The sequence below is a fragment of the Symphalangus syndactylus genome, chromosome 14 (genome assembly GCF_028878055.3).
Source record: "Symphalangus syndactylus isolate Jambi chromosome 14, NHGRI_mSymSyn1-v2.1_pri, whole genome shotgun sequence".
NCBI classification, from domain to species: Eukaryota; Metazoa; Chordata; class Mammalia; order Primates; family Hylobatidae; genus Symphalangus; species Symphalangus syndactylus.
Genome location: NC_072436.2, coordinates 117101660 through 117116085, shown reverse-complemented (window position 1 = coordinate 117116085; position 14426 = coordinate 117101660). Strand labels below are relative to the sequence as shown.

The window sequence follows — 14426 nt, the reverse complement described above, 5'->3', positions numbered from 1 at the left end:
CGGGGCCCAGGGACAGGGCTGAGGTTGCGCGTGGGGGGAGCCTGGCCCTCACTCTGCTGCTTTGCCCACAGGAGACGGAGAGGACGACGAGACGGAGGAGGGCACAGGGGACGTGAGCCAGGTGAAGCCCATGCTGTCCAAGGCGGAGCGCAGTCACATCATCGTGTGGCAGGTGTCCTACACCCCCGAGTGAAGCTGCTGCCCTGCCTGGCCCGACCTGTACATAGGACCCCCGACCACCTGACCCCCGCCCGCCCCGCGGGGTAGCCAGCCAGGCGCCGCCGCCCCTCTTCTAACCTCTCAACCTGCAGCTTTCACCTGAGTCTGGCCCCTCCAGCGGGCAGGGAGTGCGGGGATGCCGATCAGCTGGGAGGAGGAGGGGAGGGGTGCTTCCACCCGAGGGGAAAATGCTCTCGGGACAGTTTCCCAGGCAGCTCCTGGCCAGCTTCCAGCCCGGAGTCCTCAAGTCCAGGGCACCTTGGGCCCAGCACAGGTAGAATCCAAGGTAGTCCTGGCTTTACCCTGGGCCTCCTACTCCCCAGCACCCCTGGAAGAGGCAGGGGCTCCCCGCCGCCGAGGCTGCCTGCCCTGGGCCCACCTCTGCATGCTGCTCATGGGGCCACCCTGCCTCCTGGGCCCTCACTCTGCCTAGGGGAGCTGGGCCAGGCACTAGCCTTTGCCCAGGGAGGTGGGCCTCAGGCTGCCCAGGTGCCTGCACCCCAGCCGGCCTTCTCTGGGGCCTCCCCGTCCTCAAGCCTCTATCCTCTGTCTGTCCCCACCCCAGCTGTCCCCTGCCCAGGGAGCTGGCATGAAAGCACGAGGCCCGGCTCCCTGGGGCAGCTGCTTGAGAAGAGAGACTGCTATCCCATCCTGCCCATGCAGGCAGGCTCTCGCCAGCCCCGTTCTGACCCGTGTGCCCCCCAGGCTCTGCCTGGGCATAAGACTCACCTTGGAGGAGCGGGCCCTGGAGTCCTGTCCCTCCCAGAAGCCCCCAGGCTGGGATTTCTCAGGCTGCCAGGGCAGGCCCAGGCCTCTCCGGGATCAGTCCTAGGACGCAGGCTCAGCCTCAGGTTGATGGGGGATGATGTGTTCCCGGGGCCTGCCTCCTGCACGGGGCTCCACGGAGCCCAGCTCCCAGACACGCTACTAAGTGCCTAGGGTTGCCCGCTGTGGCCTGCTCCCAGGGAGCAAGAGAGGCCACCAAGCAGAGGCCCGTGGGGCTGAGAACGGAGCCGCCCCCAGCCGACTCCAAGCCCGTAGAGGGCAGACGCCACCCTGGACTGCTCTCCCTGCCCAGCTGGGCCTCTCTGGCTACTCCAACCTTCCAGGCCCACTGCACTCCTGTCTGGGAGGCCCTGATTAGGGCAGCCCAGCCCCCACGCCCACCCCCAACCAGAGAAGCACAGATCTTGGGGAGCTGCCCCACAAGCCCCGCTGGCCACCGAGGGCTGCAGCCGCTGCGCTGCCGGCTTCTCCCCACCACCCTGCCACCTCCACTGTGATGTATGTCCGCTCCCTCGTCTGTTCCCCCAGGATCTCGAAGTGACTCCGGGCTGAGCAGTGGGGCGGCTGGGGGAGGGGTGACGATTCTCCTCAGGCTTTGGCCCTGCAAGCAAACCCACATATCTGCTCTGTATGTAATAAACGTCTTAACGTCGTAGCTGCCTGTTCCTGGGCCCAAACCGACACGAAAACGAGGACTTCACTTTATTATAAAAAGAAAAGTTGGATCACGTTGGGCTGGGCACCAGGACAGCGTCCTGGCACGTTTCCAGGTGAGCCGCGCAGGCTCCTGGAGTAGCTCCTCGGGCACGAAGCCCTGTACACCAGGGATTGGAGAGGCCCGCGCCACCCTTGATGCAACGTCCTCACAGGTGGATGGAAGTTCAGCAGCGCATCCAAAGGGATGTTCCCAGCGCTGTAGGGTGGGGCCAGAGGCCCGGCCACCTGGGCCCTGGAGGAGGCTGGAGTGTGAGAGCCTCTGCGACGCGCACCTGCCGGGCTACTCATACAGCCAGTGCCCGGCGCTGTCCTCCCAGCACAGGAGCTCGTCTGCGCGGAACCAGAGCGCGATCTCGCGGCGGGCACTCTCCACCGAGTCGCTGCCGTGAATCAGGTTCCTGCGCGGAAGAGGCGCGCGTGAGCGCGGGAAAGAGACCTCCAGCACGGGTCCCACGCAGGCCGAACTGGGGGAGGCCGGACGGGGCTGGGACCGTCCCCGAGGCGGGCCTTACTTGCCAACCTCGATGCAGAAATCCCCGCGGATGGTGCCGGGCGGGGCGTCGGCCGGGTTCGTGGCCCCGATGAGCGCCCGCGAGGTGCGCACCACGTCCAGCCCCTGCCATACCTGTGCGAGGGGACGGGCGCGGTATCACGCGGGGGTGGGGGTCCCGGGGCCGCCCGCCCGCTTCCCGGGTACTCACCATGGCCACCACCGGCCCGGAGGCCATATACTTGACCAGACGACCGTAGAACGGGCGTTCACGCAGCTCGGCGTAGTGCTCGCGCAGCAGCTCCTCGGAGGCCTGCGGGAGGGTCAGGCCGCCTGCGCCCGCGCCCGGCACCCAGGCGTCCCCAGGTCCCCGCCCCCCGTCCCCCCACACCGCGCCCCCGCTCGCTCACCGCGCCCCCACCTGCACCAGCTTCAGCGCCACCAACTTGAAGCCCTTCCTCTCGAAGCGCCGCACAATCTCGCCCACCAGCCGCCGCTGCACGCCGTCTGGCTTCACGGCCAGGAAGGTGCGTTCGTGTGCGCCGGTGCAGGCTGCGGGGTAGGCGGGGACGGGGCATCAGGCCGGCCCAGCACCGGCCACCCGCCCCCGGCCCGCGCCGCGCCGCTCACCTGCGGGGAAGAGGTTGGCGAAGATGGTCAGCACCAGGCAGATCATGATGGCGGTGCGGGAGCGGGATCCGCGGGGCGGGGCGGTGGCGCCCGGGGCGGGGCCTGCACTTAAAGAGGCCTGGTCAGGGCGCGGCCGCCCGCGGGGACGCTGCTTCACTTGCACCCCGGAACCCAACAGCCGTGGGGTGCCGGAGGGCAGCTGCGGAGGCCAAGTCTCCTCCAGTAGCTCGGACACTAACTGTATCCCCCACAACCCACCCAGGACCCACGCGGCGCCCTGCTCCGCACCGCCCAAACCCCCGCCCCGCGCCCCCAGGCCAGGGCCAGGACCACAGCGTCAGCCCTTCTCTCCCCGGTCCTAAAGACAGCGCGCAAAGACACCACAACCCGGGGTACTTCTTTTCTCTTTATTCCCTTTCATAGCTTCTGCCGGGATCCAGGCAGAGAGAGCACTAATGGGGGAAAGGGAGGCAGCGCTTCCCGCTTTCCCCAGCGTGGGCCCTCGGAGTTGGGTGTGGGGGCAGCAAGGCCAGAGGAAAGGCACAGGTGGCGATTTGCCCCAGCCCTCCCCACTAAGATGCAGACCCTCAGAACACGTCGCGGAAGGTGAGCTCCCTGCTCCGAGGGGCAGACTCGGGTGTAACGCGAAGACGGTTTCTTTCATCAACAAGGTCCCCGCTGGCTCACAGCCCCTCAGGCCACCCGCTGGTTCTGGCATTCTAGACGGGGGTGCCCTTGGCCCTTCCTTTGTCCTCCTGTTTTGCAGGGTAATCCCAGGGTTCCATGCGTATCCTCTGCACATTCAGCATGGGCTCCTCGGTGCTTGTGTCTCCATTTTTCTGTCGTTCTGCGATAATCATGGCCCGGAGGAGCGGCGGGTAGGGCACGGAGGCCAGGCTGTCTTCCGGCGCCGGCGTGAACGCGGTGAAGGCCTCCTCCTCGTGCTTGGGCACCAGCCGCCAGTCATGGTACATGACGTGTTCGATCTCCCGCGCCTCGCTCTCCGTCTTCCCTGATGAAGGAAAAGAGGCGTGCTGCACACACTTGCTGTGCCGTCCGTGGTCGGCATCGAACTGCCGCACACCCGCTCCCCCGAGCCTTACCTTTGAAGGTCAGGATGCCCCAGGCCTTCCCATGGTCCAAGTTCTGCAAAGCCAGAGAGAAGCGGGGTCAGCTCGCAAAGCTCTCGGCCCCCGAGGTCAGGAGGTGGGAGCCTCAGCCACGCAAACCTGCAGGGAGGCGGGGAGCCCAGGCGGCTGCAGGGGTGGGGTGCGGACGGGGTGCACGCACCTGCGCCGTGTAGTCGGGCCGCACCCGCGTGAGGCGCCAGTAGCACGGCTCGTCGTGCTGCCACAGCCAAGACTTGCGCGTGACCAGGCGGCCCAGGCCGAAGAGCGGGAGGCGGCCGAGCAGCTGCAAGAGGCGGCTCTCGCGGCGCACGTCGGCCCAGGCCCGGACCGGCAGCCGGCGTCCAGAGAACGGCCGCGTCAGGGTCTCGTAGTCCACAGCGTAGAGCTGCGAGTCGCGCGGCCTGTTCAGTTGCTCCCGCAGGGCACGCACGCGGCGGGCCAGCTCAGCAATCAGCCGCGGACGCACCTTCTTCCGCGCCATGACAGGTCCGCGTCCTCAGCGCTCCGGCCGGAAGTCACCGGAAGAGGCCGGTGTCCCAGGCTAAAGTGTTCGGGCGCGGCAGGAAGCGAAGAAGAGGTCGGTCCGGCCATGGCGCGGGTCGGACCCGGGAGGGCTGGGGTCTCTTGCCGGGGCCGGGGCCGGGGACGGGGCGGGAGCGGTCAGCGGCGACCTCCAACCTGGGAGATCTCAGACTCCGACGCTGAGGGCTCCGCCGGCTCGGAGGCCGCCGCGAGAGCCTGGGACCCAGCGGGTGAGCGCAGGGCGGCTGCCGAGGCGTTGCGGCTGCTGCGGCCGGAGCAGGTCCTGAAGCGCCTCGCGGTGTGCGTGGACCCAGGTGCGGCGGAGGGCACGGGCGATCCTCGGGGTAGGAAAGGCCTTTCTCCGCCAGGCGGCGCCCTCCGTCCGACTGGGCGGGGCGCACGCGCCGAGGGGCCTGGAGCCGGGGCCCGCCTCCCAGTCGGGGGTTTGTGCCGAATGCAGACTCCCCGGTCCGGGCACCCGCCCAGGTAGGACGCTCTTGAGGGTGGAAGGAAGCAGTGACCGCGCTCCTCTCCCCCGGTCCCAGCCATCCTGGAAGACGCCGGTGCCGACGTCCTGATGGAGGCCCTGGAGGCCCTGGGCTGCGAGTGCCGCATCGAGCCCCAGCGCCCGGCCCGCAGCCTGCGGTGGACCCGAGCGAGTCCCGACCCCTGCCCCAGCAGCGTGAGTGGTCGCGAGTTCGCGAGGGCCAGCCCCGAGCTGGCTGTTTTGCTTCCCTGATTTCAGCCCTGGAGCTGTCCCTGAGGTAGCTGCGCTGGGCCGTGCGCGTCTCGCGGATGGGTAAACCAAGGATGGAGAACGGGAAGTGGAGGTGCCCAAGCCGTTCTGCTGGTATAGAGCCGAGCTGGCTGGAGAAGGTTCCGTCCCGAGTCAGGCAGTGGTCAGGATTCCTGCCGGCCCCAGAGACCTGGCCTGAGCTTGGCCTTGGCAGGAAAGGGAACACTGGGCTTCTGTAGAGCAGGCCTGTCCGGGCCTGGGCTTGGCTGGGGCCGCGAACCGCATTGCTGCTGGACTGCCCAGGCAGGGCCCCTGGGCACCCGGGGTTGAGACAGGCAGCAGCGCGTCCCCATGTCCCCACAGCTGCCTCCTGAAGTGTGGGCTGCAGGTGAACAGGAATTGCTGCTGCTGCTGGAGCCCGAGGAGTTTCTGCAGGGCGTCGCCACACTGACCCAGGTGCTCTGGTGGTGGCGGTAGTCCCTCTCCAGTTAGGAGGGATGGGTTCCCAGCCGGGAGGCGCCTGCTCCGCCGGTCCGTGCCCTTGTAGACAGGGCTGGAGGGGGCATGGGGCAGGCCAGGACTCCTCTCTGATCCAAAACCGTAGAGGTTTCTAGGGTGAGATGGAGGAAGCTCCTGGGCACCTGCGGAGGCTACAGCTGCTCCTAGAGGGTCCTGAGAAGTGTCAGGAAGCCGGGGTCTGGGCAGTAGGCTGCAGGTTTCGTCCTCTGACAGCAGACAGCCCGGCCCCTGCCTGCGAGGAGCAGTGCTCAGCTGCTTTTGCGCCAGGTAGCGTGGAGTTAGGCTAGACCCCCTGCCAGGTCCCTGTGTCCAAGGATCTGTGTCTCTCAAGCCCCTGCTTTGTGCTAGATCAAAGCTAGGCTGGAGTACAGAGGTGGACCAGGATGAGGGGCTCAGTGGAACTGAGATGTGCCCGAGCAGCCACTCCAGGGTCTCCTTAGCCTCCTTGGCCTCGTGGGAGGCACAGAGCTGGTTTGCCCAGAAGGGGTAACGGAGCAGAGGCTCCTCTCGGCACCACTGGTTCTTTCTCAGGCTTGTTGTTCTTCTGCAAACCAGCTGTGGCCTGGTGGCCCATGGCCGTGGGCCGCAGCCTCCCGTGAACAACTGTGCCACACGTTCTCATCTTCAGATCTCTGGCCCAACCTGCTGGGTGCCCTGGATCTCCCCCGAGACCACCGCCCGGCCCCACCTGGCTGTCATCGGGCTGGATGTCTACCTGTGGTACCACTCACTCTCATGCCCACAGCAGGGCTGGCTGGGACGGGGGTTCAAGGGAGGTGGGCACACTTCTGGGGTTGCTGTGGCACAGCTGTTCCCACTTCCCCAGGTGGGCTCTGGCAGAGGCCAAGCTCAGGCTGGGCCGGCCCCATGGGGAGCGGGGAGGGACGGTCACCTCTGCTCAGGTCTCGCCAGCACGTTTCCCGGGGGACACAGCAGCCAGAGAGCCCGAAGGTGGCCGGTGCTGAGGTGGCCGTGGGCTGGCCAGAGGTGGAAGAGGTGAGGACCTGTCAGACTGGGTGAGTCAGGTGGCCTGGGTCCCAGTGATTGGGCTGCTGGCTGGGTTTGGTTCCCAGCGTGGTACATGGGGCAGCTATCAGCTGTGTGTCCCGGGGAGCCTTCCTCTGGGTCATGCCTACCAATTTGCCTCCTCCCCAGGCCCTGGTACTCCTGCAGCTCTGGGCAAACCTGGACGTGCTACTGGTGGCCTCGTGGCAGGAGCTGAGTCGGCACGTGTGCGCCATTACCAAGGCTCTCGCCCAGTGTCCCCTCAAGTGCGTGATGCCAGGGCTGAAGGGGGCAGGATCACCTCAAGGTGGTGGTGCCCCCCTCCCCGGGCTCTGGGGAGCTGCTCAGATGAGGTTCTAAAAGGCTTCTCCCTGTCCCCAGGCAGTACCGGGAATCCCAGGCCTTTTCCTTCTGCACAGCAGGGCGCTGGGCAGCCGGCGAGCCAGTGGCAAGAGACGGCACAGGGCTGCAGGCAGCCTGGCAGAGGCAGATCAGGCAGTTCAGTCGGGTCAGCCCAGCCGTGGCTGATGCAGTTGTCACAGCCTTCCCCTCCCCCCGCCTTCTGCAGCAGGTGGGCCCCTCCCTCCTCGAAGCCCTCCAGGTGCAGAGGCCCCATCCCCAGGGGCCCTCTCATGCCTTTGCCTGCCCCTAGGCGCTCGAGGCCTGCAGCACGGAGCAGGAGCGCATGGGCCTCCTGGCCGACCTTCCTGTGCTGCCCAGTGAAGGCGGGCGTCCCCGCAGGGTGGGGCCTGACCTCTCCCGCCGCATCTGCCTCTTCCTGACCACGGCCAACCCTGATCTCCTGCTGGACCTGGGCTCCTGACCACACGTGGGACCACCAGGACAGCATGCAGCCTTGGGGACAGACCAGACACCCTGGGCGGTGGGGGAGGACCCTAGCCACATGTGGCCCCTCAGCCTGGGTGGGTTCTCTGGCTGAGCAGGTCTGACCTCAGGGGGAGGGTGGGTGGTTGCAGGGGATGTTTTAGGTAGCTGGGATGAGAAGAGGGGCTTCTGGCTGGCAGGTGGCTGGTGGTTCCTGTGCTGAGTCCTGAACACAGGCCACTCAGCAGCAGGGCTGTGTGCCCCCCACACACACACTCAGCAGGGACCAGAAGGCAGCACCAGGGCCCCACTGCCACCTAGAGGCTTGGGGTGTGGCACCCTCAGCCAGAAGCAGTAGGGGACTCCCAAGGATGTGGAGGGGCAGTGAGGCCTGGGAGAAGGCCCAGGATGCTCACAAGCCCGGCCTCTGCATGGATACGTTTCAGCTCACACCATGTGGGTGTTAGACGTCAACTCTACATTTATTGCAGTCCTTTAAGTCTATGACAGCAGGGCGGCCGCTGACAGCATGCAGAGCAAGTTAGGAACAACCGAGGCCCTGTGGGAACAGCAACGCGGGTTCCACAGGCTCTCCTCCTCGCAGCCTCCCACAAGACCTGGGGCTCAGCGCAGCCGCTTCCCCACCCAGCACAGCAGCAGAGGGGCCCTAGAATCCCCACAGAAAGGACTGTCCCAGCCTCGGGAGCAAGAGATGGCTCCCTCCAGACGGGCCTCATCCAACTCTGCCCTGGAGTGTGGCTGGAAGGAAGGGACAGAGAAAACGGCTGTCCCAGCCCAAGAAGGCAGTTCCACTGGGAAGTGAGTCAGGTCCGGCGGCAGCGCTTCCTCTGGCAGGGCCGAGGCTCGCGGCTGCTGGGGTGGGCCGAGGTCGCCGCCTGGGGATCGGACACCGGAGCCTTGCGGCGGCTGCAACTCATGCTCAGGACCCAGCCCAGCTTGTTGTATAGCACCTGCTTGAGGCCTGGCGGCAGCGGCAGACCCTCCAGCGTGTCCCCCGAGTCTGGTCGCAGCTGGCGCAGGCGGTGGCAGCAGAGGTACTGGAGGGAGGTGGCGCTGGCGCAGGAGCGGGTGACCTTCATGCTGCTCCGGGCCGCCGTGGAGCACACCATCGGGTAGAAGCTCTTGTTCCACAGCTTGGTGGCTGCCACACCTGGAAGGGAGGGGCCAGCCTGAACCCCAGGCAGGGAAGGGGCCAGCTATTGGGTGCAGCCCCTCAGACCTCATGCTGCAGTCACCTGGGTGGACAGCTGCCACAGCTAAGGCAAGGCAGGGTACACGCGCAGGCCCTGCCACTCCAGCCTGGCCTCACTGTCCCACCCCCTGGGACCCGGGGGCCTCAGGCTTCTGGGAGGAACCCTTTCAGGAAACCTCAGTGTCCACTGGGCTGGGGTGGGGTGGCCGCCTCCCTCAGGGTGACCGCTGAGAGGAGCTCAAATCCTGTGGCAGCCTCACCTATGCACTTCCTATTCTTGAAAAAGGTTAGCGTGCCATGCCAGGTGTCCAGGTGTACGCCAATGATGGAGCCCTGGCCAAACCGCGACGAGAAGCTGGTCTTGTCGCCCTTGTGGTGGAGGAGGCCTGGGGGCAGCCAGGATTGCAGTGAGCCCAGGAGCTCCAGGCTCAGCCCCGCCCCACCCTGGGCCTCACGCACCCGTGTAAGAGAGGCCCCAGCTGTCCTCATCCCTGCCCAGCAGGCTGCAGAATGTGTGGCGGTATTTGTCGAGGTCCACATCCGACGTCCCGATGCCCACCATCTAGGAACGGGGGCCAGGCAGAGGGCACAGGGCTGGGCTGCTGGAGCCAGGTTCCCCAGAAGCACCCTGGGCCGAAGCAACTTACCATGTCAGTGCCATAGACGGGCGAGGTCATCTTGATCTCCCAGAAGTGCTGGCCCTCCCCCAGCTCCTTGGTGCCCCGGATGGCCGCTGTGCCGCAGCTGTACTCCATGTGGAAGCTGACCTTACGGTTGTCACAGCTCAGCAGGGTAGCTGACGACTTATTCAAGTCATCCCAGACCCAGTCGAAATCTGCAAGAGAGGCCCAGGCTGGGGCAGCCCTGAGAGCTCCATGGGGCTCTGCCCTGCCCGCCCCCAGGCCCGCCCGCAGTGCAGTCCCAGCAGGGGTGGCCCCCACGCTCACATTCATCTTCCTCTCCGCAGCGGCAGTCCTTGCCCCGGTGGGCCGAGTGCAGGCTGCTACAGAAGGAGGCCTCACTCTGCCCAGCACAGTCACAGAAGGACTCGCCGGTCACGGGCACCGCACTGGGGATGGATGGCGGCAGCGCGGAGCACTCGGGGTCGGAGTCCGAGTCGCTGTGCTGGGAGAGAAGGGCCGGCTGTTCCTGCCTGTCGCCTGCTCTCTGCCCTCTCACCCTTGCCCTCTGCCAGCCCAACCTGAGTCTCTTCCTCCCCTATCCCCGACCCACCCAGGAAAGGATGGGGGTCCAGGCCTCCAGGGACTTCACAGTACCCCGAGCGCATGGCCCAGGCTCCTTCCCAACAGGCTCCAGCTCTGCCCCATTCTGCATGACCAGGAGGGCCCCGGAGGCCCAGCCACTGAGCAGCAGCCAAGGCCGCCTGGCCTCCAAGTGGTTTCTACACGGTAGATGAGCCCCAGGCCCACCCCACCTGCCCAGAGCTGAGATGGTGTGGACACCTTCCCTGCTAGGCCAGCCCCGCAGGGGCCCCCAGGCAAGGCCACCACCCCTGCACCAGGCCCAGCTGCAGCCACCTGGCCTCAGGGCAGTCCCTACCGCACTGTGGCCCAATGACCTTCCTGTTACCTGAGCAGACCTGGCTCACCACAGGGTCCTACTGCCCAGTGCCCACTACAGGCCCCGCCCCTCCTGGTGCAGGTTTCAGCTGTCACCTCCCTGAGGCTTCTCCAGCCCCTTCGTCCCTGTTCCATTTTTCTTCTTTTGCTTCACTGAAGTTCTCCTTGGTCCTGATTCTTGGCCTCCTCCCACCAGAATGTGAGCTCCTTGTGGGAGGCGGTGCCCCTCCCGGCCTCCTCCCTGTCACAGGCTGTGTGGGGGTCACCCAGGGGTTGAATGGACCGGGGGGTCAGCAGGGAGAGTGCTAAGTGGCGGGGTGGGGGGCCTGTGGCAGAGGCCTTGTGACAGTGAGGGTTGAGGGCTGGTCCAGAGAGGTGATGTGACCCCCAGGAGAAGCCACAGGGGACCATGACATGGGTGCCACCAGCTTCCAGGTGAACGTGGACCAATCCAAAGCCAGCTTCAGGGCAGGACACTGTCCTCTCTAGAGGGGATGGCCCCACCCCACAGACAAGGCAGGCCCAGACGACTCTACCCCACTGCCTAGAAGTGCGGGTCCCCAAAGCCAGGGGAGACCCCGAGTCAGGAGCCCGGGCACAGAACTGAGCACTTGCACTGCAGGCCCAGGGCCGGGCTCCCTGGAGAAGGAGACAGACGGAACGCCACTGCCTACCTCCTGCCCACAACAGACTGCAGGCCCATTTGGTGACACAGGACAAGCAGCACATGTGTCGGGCACTGCCGAGCCTGCAGGCACGCCTGCATGCCACAGCCACGAGCCTGTGAGGCTCAGGACATGTGACCTGCAGGAGCTGGAGGCGAGCGGGAGGGCAGGTTGGGGCCTCTCCCTGGCTGGAGCAGAGAGTTCCAGGAGACCCCAGGACAGCCCCCACCCGGTGGGTAAGGACCCTGTTTCCCAATTTGCCCCCAAGGCCTAATGGACCCACCGGGCTCAGGGGCTCCTCACTCCCAGGACACCTGGCTGAGCCTAAACAGCAGCGCAGGGCAGCTGTGGCAGCAGAGAGCAGCGCCAGGCCACGCAAGCAGCCGCCCCGGAAGGACACGGCCCATGATGACAGAGGACAAGCAGCATGCGTGTGTCAGACACTGGCCTGGCCTGTGGACACGCCCGCATCCCACAGCCATGACCCTGCGAGGTCAGGAGAGACTGCTCCAGGGCACATGACCTGTGGCAGCTGGAAGTGGGGCAGGAAGGCGCAGCCACACTCCTGCTCTGGTCCGAGGCAGATCTCAGGAAACCGACTGGAAAATCACCCCCCACAGGGACCCCCACCCCTCCCAGCCTCACTGCGCCCCGTCAGGCCAGGCAGCTGCCCTCAGGGTCTGCCAAGGCGGGGGTCAGGGGCCATGGGTGCAGGTAGCTCTGCCTGCAAAGCCCACAAGCACATCAGATCACCTGGGCTGCAGACAGATAAACACCTGAGCTGTTCTGAACACCTCAGGTTCCTGGCCTCCCTGAGCAGGTGCAGAAATTTTTCAAGTATCAGGGTTTTTTTGTTTTTTTTTTGTTTTGTTTTTTTTTTTTTTTTTTTTGAGACGGAGTCTCGCTCTGTCGCCCAGGCTGGAGTGCAGTGGCGCGATCTCGGCTCACTGCAAGCTCCGCCTCCCGGGTTCACGCCATTCTCCTGCCTCAGCCTCTCCGAGTAGCTGGGACTACAGGCGCCCGCCACCACGCCTGGCTAATTTTTTGTATTTTTAGTAGAGACGGGGTTTCACCGTGGTCTCGATCTCCTGACCTTGTGATCCTCCCGCCTCGGCCTCCCAAAGTGCTGGGATTACAAGCGTGAGCCACCACGCCCGGCTTTTTGTTTTTTTTTAACACACATATATGTGAATAAAGAGTATCTGTTTGTAGTGGCAGAAGAAGCGTCCAGTAGGACAACCAGCAAGTTAACAATGGTCACCTCCAGAAATGGGCTGGGTAAACCAAAGAATCTTTTTGTTTTTTTTTTTTTTCGAGTCAGGGTCTAGCTCAGTCACCCAGGCTGGAACGCACTGGTGTGATCATGGCTCACTGCAGCCTTCATCTCCCTGGCTCAAGCAATCCTCCCAGCTCAGCCTCCTGAGTAGTTGGGACTACAGGCACGTGCCACCACGCCTGACAAATTTTTTAAATTTTTGTAGAGACAGCGTTTCACCATGTTGCCCAGGCAGGTCTCAAAACTCCTGGGCTCATGTGATCCTCCAGCTTCAGCCTCCCATAGTGCTAGGATTATAGGTGTGAGCCACAGTGCCCAGCCCCATAGTGGAGAATTTCTGTTGAATGAACCAAAAGCAACTGCCAACCTCTCCATACAGCATGTTTCAGAGGAGAAAGCGCAGTGAAGAATGCAGGGTGTTTTGGGGTCCTGTCACCCCTGAAGCTGTGTGAGTCCTTTGTCAAATTAAAGAGTCTTACTGAATGTGGTGCAACTAGGAGACAGGCCCAGGGTTGGCCTGGTCCTCTGGCCTCAGAAGCATCTTTCCCTCCGACTGATTCCCTGTTCAGGTAATGCCTGCCTAGGGCATCTCCACACCTTAGGCCAGCCACGTCCGCCTCGCCCGCTGGGACCTACCTGCCCATCAGAGTCGTAGCCCCAGTTAGTGGAGCCTGCTAGAGCCACGGCCCGGGCATCTGCGTCTCGGCGGGCTGCACTCAGGACGAAGTGCCAGGCCCTGCTGTTCCGGGGGCGTCTGGCCATGGTGGAAAGAATCTAGAAGAAAACACAGGCTCTGGGCAAAGGAAGACTCACAGCGCTCCCAGCCCTGAGCTTCCAGGCTGGGCCACGGACCCACTCAAAGTGGGGACTGCAGGGGCCGCACCAGGGCCCCAGAACGCTTCAGGAGCCCGTACCTCACTCCAGGATCTGAGCAGCTCAATAAAACCTAGGTAGATCCTGTGAAACGACACCCAGACACCCATGACTCCGGAATGCGAATCCCAGCCCCTCTCTCCGGCTCCACCTCACGAACCTGGGCCCCGCCTGCCTGTCCCGCAGGCATCTAAAACCTCCACTCGCTCCTCCTCCGACGTCCAGTTTGACAAATGGCATCTCCGGCCTCCCAGTTCCTCATGCCAGAAGCACGGTAGTCACCCCTCCCCGACACCTTCCCCTCATGCCCTGCCCGACCGCCGCACCCGCCTGCATCCTCCTCCCGCCACCATCTCCTGGGCCGCGCAGCTCGCCTTCCCCGCCGCTCGCTACCGCCAGGGCTCCTCGTGAAACGCAAATCTTAAAATCTGCTCAGCGCTGGCCGCTGTTTTCGCATAAAATGCAAAAGGCTGCGAGGGCCAGGTCTGCGCTTCCCAGGCCACCCGCCTGGCCCCTCCCTCGCCAGCTCCGGGGTTCCCGCCCTGCGCCCCGTGGGTTCCGCCTCGCCTTCCAGGGCCGACCCCTGCGCCGGGCTCGCGGCTGGCAACGCCCGCTGGGCCCCCGGGTGGGGTTCCAGGGAGGCCGGGGCGGATCGCGGGGCCCGGACCGCCGAACCCTGCCCAGCCCCAGGCGAGCGTGGGTGCAGCCGAAGCCGCCCTCCCCGGCGGCCGCCCGGCCTGGCTGTCCCCTCCCGCGGGCGCGCGGGTTCCGGAGTCGGCGGCACCGGGGAAGCCTCTCTCGGGCGCGGCCCTCCGGAGAGGAACAAAGGCGGCGCCCTGGCCGCGCTGCTACCGCCGCGCCCACAAGGTCAGCGTGCCCGCCCAGAGCCCGGGACCGCGGCCCGTGCCCCGCCGCTCACCTGCAGCCCCCGCTGCGCGCTCCGCCGGCCCGGCCCTGACCCACTTTCCGCCCGGGAGCAGGACGTAAACAATCCCCGCCCCCTGCGCCCATTGGCTCCGGCGGCGAGGGGCGGGCACACCTGTCTAGGATCTTCGGAGGAGGGGGCGGGAGTCGGGTGACAAAGGTATTGCCGAGAGGCTTCAGGAACTGTCAGTCCTATTCTAACGTTCCTATTGGTCAGTTCCCAAGCGGTTGGAGACAAAGCCCCCGCGCACATTGGACCCAGGCGGGAGGCGGTACCGCAGGCCGCGGTGACCCGAAAGTAGGTCCGTGTCATCGT

At 65.4% G+C, this 14426-nt stretch overlaps 5 protein-coding genes across 22 annotated transcripts in view; 2 read left to right on the top strand and 3 right to left on the bottom strand.

Annotated features, from left to right (window-relative positions):
• Positions 1–1694, top strand: part of MAPK8IP3 (mitogen-activated protein kinase 8 interacting protein 3) — a 63597-nt gene extending 61903 nt beyond the window's left edge. For 9 of the 10 annotated variants that reach the window (XM_063618407.1, XM_063618404.1, XM_055243285.2 and 6 more), the window contains one exon: positions 72–1660. In XM_063618407.1, coding sequence (XP_063474477.1) covers positions 72–193 — 122 coding nt within the window. In that variant the 3' untranslated portion in view covers positions 194–1660. Of the gene's footprint in view, positions 1–71 lie in introns of all 10 variants that reach the window. The other variant, XM_063618403.1, reaches the window with a different exon arrangement.
• On the bottom strand, positions 1693–3103 carry NME3 (NME/NM23 nucleoside diphosphate kinase 3). 3 transcript variants are annotated; one of them, XM_063618450.1, is made up of 5 exons: positions 2843–3103; positions 2623–2764; positions 2424–2525; positions 2243–2347; positions 1693–2120 (listed from the first exon to the last, which is right to left on the bottom strand). In XM_063618450.1, exons 1-5 carry the CDS (start codon positions 2886–2888, stop codon positions 2003–2005), a joined length of 513 nt encoding a protein of 170 aa, XP_063474520.1. In that variant the 5' UTR covers positions 2889–3103; the 3' UTR covers positions 1693–2002. The 3 variants fall into 3 exon arrangements, with proteins under 3 accessions (XP_063474520.1, XP_055099280.1, XP_055099281.1); XM_055243305.2 differs by having other exon boundaries at positions 2235–2347; positions 2634–2764; XM_055243306.2 differs by having other exon boundaries at positions 2634–2764.
• A 132-nt stretch (positions 3104–3235) lies between these two features.
• MRPS34 (mitochondrial ribosomal protein S34) lies at positions 3236–4630 on the bottom strand. Of its 2 annotated transcripts, none has more exons than XM_055243304.2 (3): positions 4133–4630; positions 3946–3988; positions 3236–3854 (listed from the first exon to the last, which is right to left on the bottom strand). In XM_055243304.2, the coding sequence occupies exons 1-3, from the start codon at positions 4451–4453 to the stop codon at positions 3562–3564; spliced, it is 657 nt and encodes a 218-aa protein (XP_055099279.1). In that variant the 5' UTR covers positions 4454–4630; the 3' UTR covers positions 3236–3561. The 2 variants fall into 2 exon arrangements, with proteins under 2 accessions (XP_055099279.1, XP_055099278.1); XM_055243303.2 differs by having other exon boundaries at positions 3236–3875; positions 4133–4521.
• On the top strand, positions 4547–12796 carry EME2 (essential meiotic structure-specific endonuclease subunit 2). 3 transcript variants are annotated; one of them, XM_055243298.2, is made up of 8 exons: positions 4547–4808; positions 5040–5176; positions 5594–5686; positions 6378–6469; positions 6652–6745; positions 6905–7020; positions 7136–7325; positions 7407–12796. In XM_055243298.2, exons 1-8 carry the CDS (start codon positions 4562–4564, stop codon positions 7575–7577), a joined length of 1140 nt encoding a protein of 379 aa, XP_055099273.1. In that variant the 5' UTR covers positions 4547–4561; the 3' UTR covers positions 7578–12796. The 3 variants fall into 3 exon arrangements, with proteins under 3 accessions (XP_055099273.1, XP_063474509.1, XP_063474510.1); XM_063618439.1 differs by having other exon boundaries at positions 7140–12796; XM_063618440.1 differs by lacking the exons at positions 4547–4808; positions 5040–5176 and having other exon boundaries at positions 5186–6016; positions 6378–6745; positions 7140–12796.
• Positions 8037–14423, bottom strand: SPSB3 (splA/ryanodine receptor domain and SOCS box containing 3). Of its 4 annotated transcripts, none has more exons than XM_055243291.2 (7): positions 14106–14423; positions 12950–13087; positions 9740–9917; positions 9440–9627; positions 9252–9354; positions 9053–9178; positions 8037–8769 (listed from the first exon to the last, which is right to left on the bottom strand). In XM_055243291.2, exons 1-7 carry the CDS (start codon positions 14421–14423, stop codon positions 8204–8206), a joined length of 1617 nt encoding a protein of 538 aa, XP_055099266.2. In that variant the 3' UTR covers positions 8037–8203. The 4 variants fall into 4 exon arrangements, with proteins under 4 accessions (XP_055099266.2, XP_055099267.2, XP_063474498.1 ...); XM_055243292.2 differs by having other exon boundaries at positions 8037–8750; XM_063618428.1 differs by lacking the exon at positions 14106–14423 and adding an exon at positions 13347–13427 and having other exon boundaries at positions 8037–8750.
• Positions 14424–14426: the final 3 nt, after the last annotated feature.

Bases quoted from the DNA above. Each gene is read 5' to 3' on its own strand.
- NME3 (XM_063618450.1), bottom strand. From the start codon at position 2,888: ATGATCTGCCTGGTGCTGACCATCTTCGCCAACCTCTTCCCCGCAG. The intron at 2,765-2,842 runs GTGAGCGGCGCG...CCTACCCCGCAG, and splicing joins CGCCAACCTCTTCCCCGCAG to CCTGCACCGGCGCACACGAA. The intron at 2,121-2,242 runs GTTGGCAAGTAA...TCTTCCGCGCAG, and splicing joins GCGGGGATTTCTGCATCGAG to GAACCTGATTCACGGCAGCG.
- MRPS34 (XM_055243303.2), bottom strand. From the start codon at position 4,453: ATGGCGCGGAAGAAGGTGCGTCCGCGGCTGATTGCTGAGCTGGCCCGC. The intron at 3,989-4,132 runs GTGCGTGCACCC...CTGGCTTTGCAG, and splicing joins GGCCCGACTACACGGCGCAG to AACTTGGACCATGGGAAGGC. The intron at 3,876-3,945 runs GTAAGGCTCGGG...AGTGTGTGCAGC, and splicing joins GGGCATCCTGACCTTCAAAG to ACGCCTCTTTTCCTTCATCA.
- EME2 (XM_063618439.1), top strand. From the start codon at position 4,562: ATGGCGCGGGTCGGACCCGGGAGGGCTGGGGTCTCTTGCCGGGGCCGG. The intron at 4,809-5,039 runs GTGCGGCGGAGG...CCCCGGTCCCAG, and splicing joins CGCGGTGTGCGTGGACCCAG to CCATCCTGGAAGACGCCGGT. The intron at 5,687-6,377 runs GTGCTCTGGTGG...TCTCATCTTCAG, and splicing joins GCGTCGCCACACTGACCCAG to ATCTCTGGCCCAACCTGCTG.
- SPSB3 (XM_055243291.2), bottom strand. From the start codon at position 14,423: ATGACACGGACCTACTTTCGGGTCACCGCGGCCTGCGGTACCGCCTCC. The intron at 9,628-9,739 runs GTGAGCGTGGGG...CCTCTCTTGCAG, and splicing joins CTGCGGAGAGGAAGATGAAT to ATTTCGACTGGGTCTGGGAT. The intron at 9,179-9,251 runs GTGCGTGAGGCC...GGCTGCCCCCAG, and splicing joins CTGGGGCCTCTCTTACACGG to GCCTCCTCCACCACAAGGGC.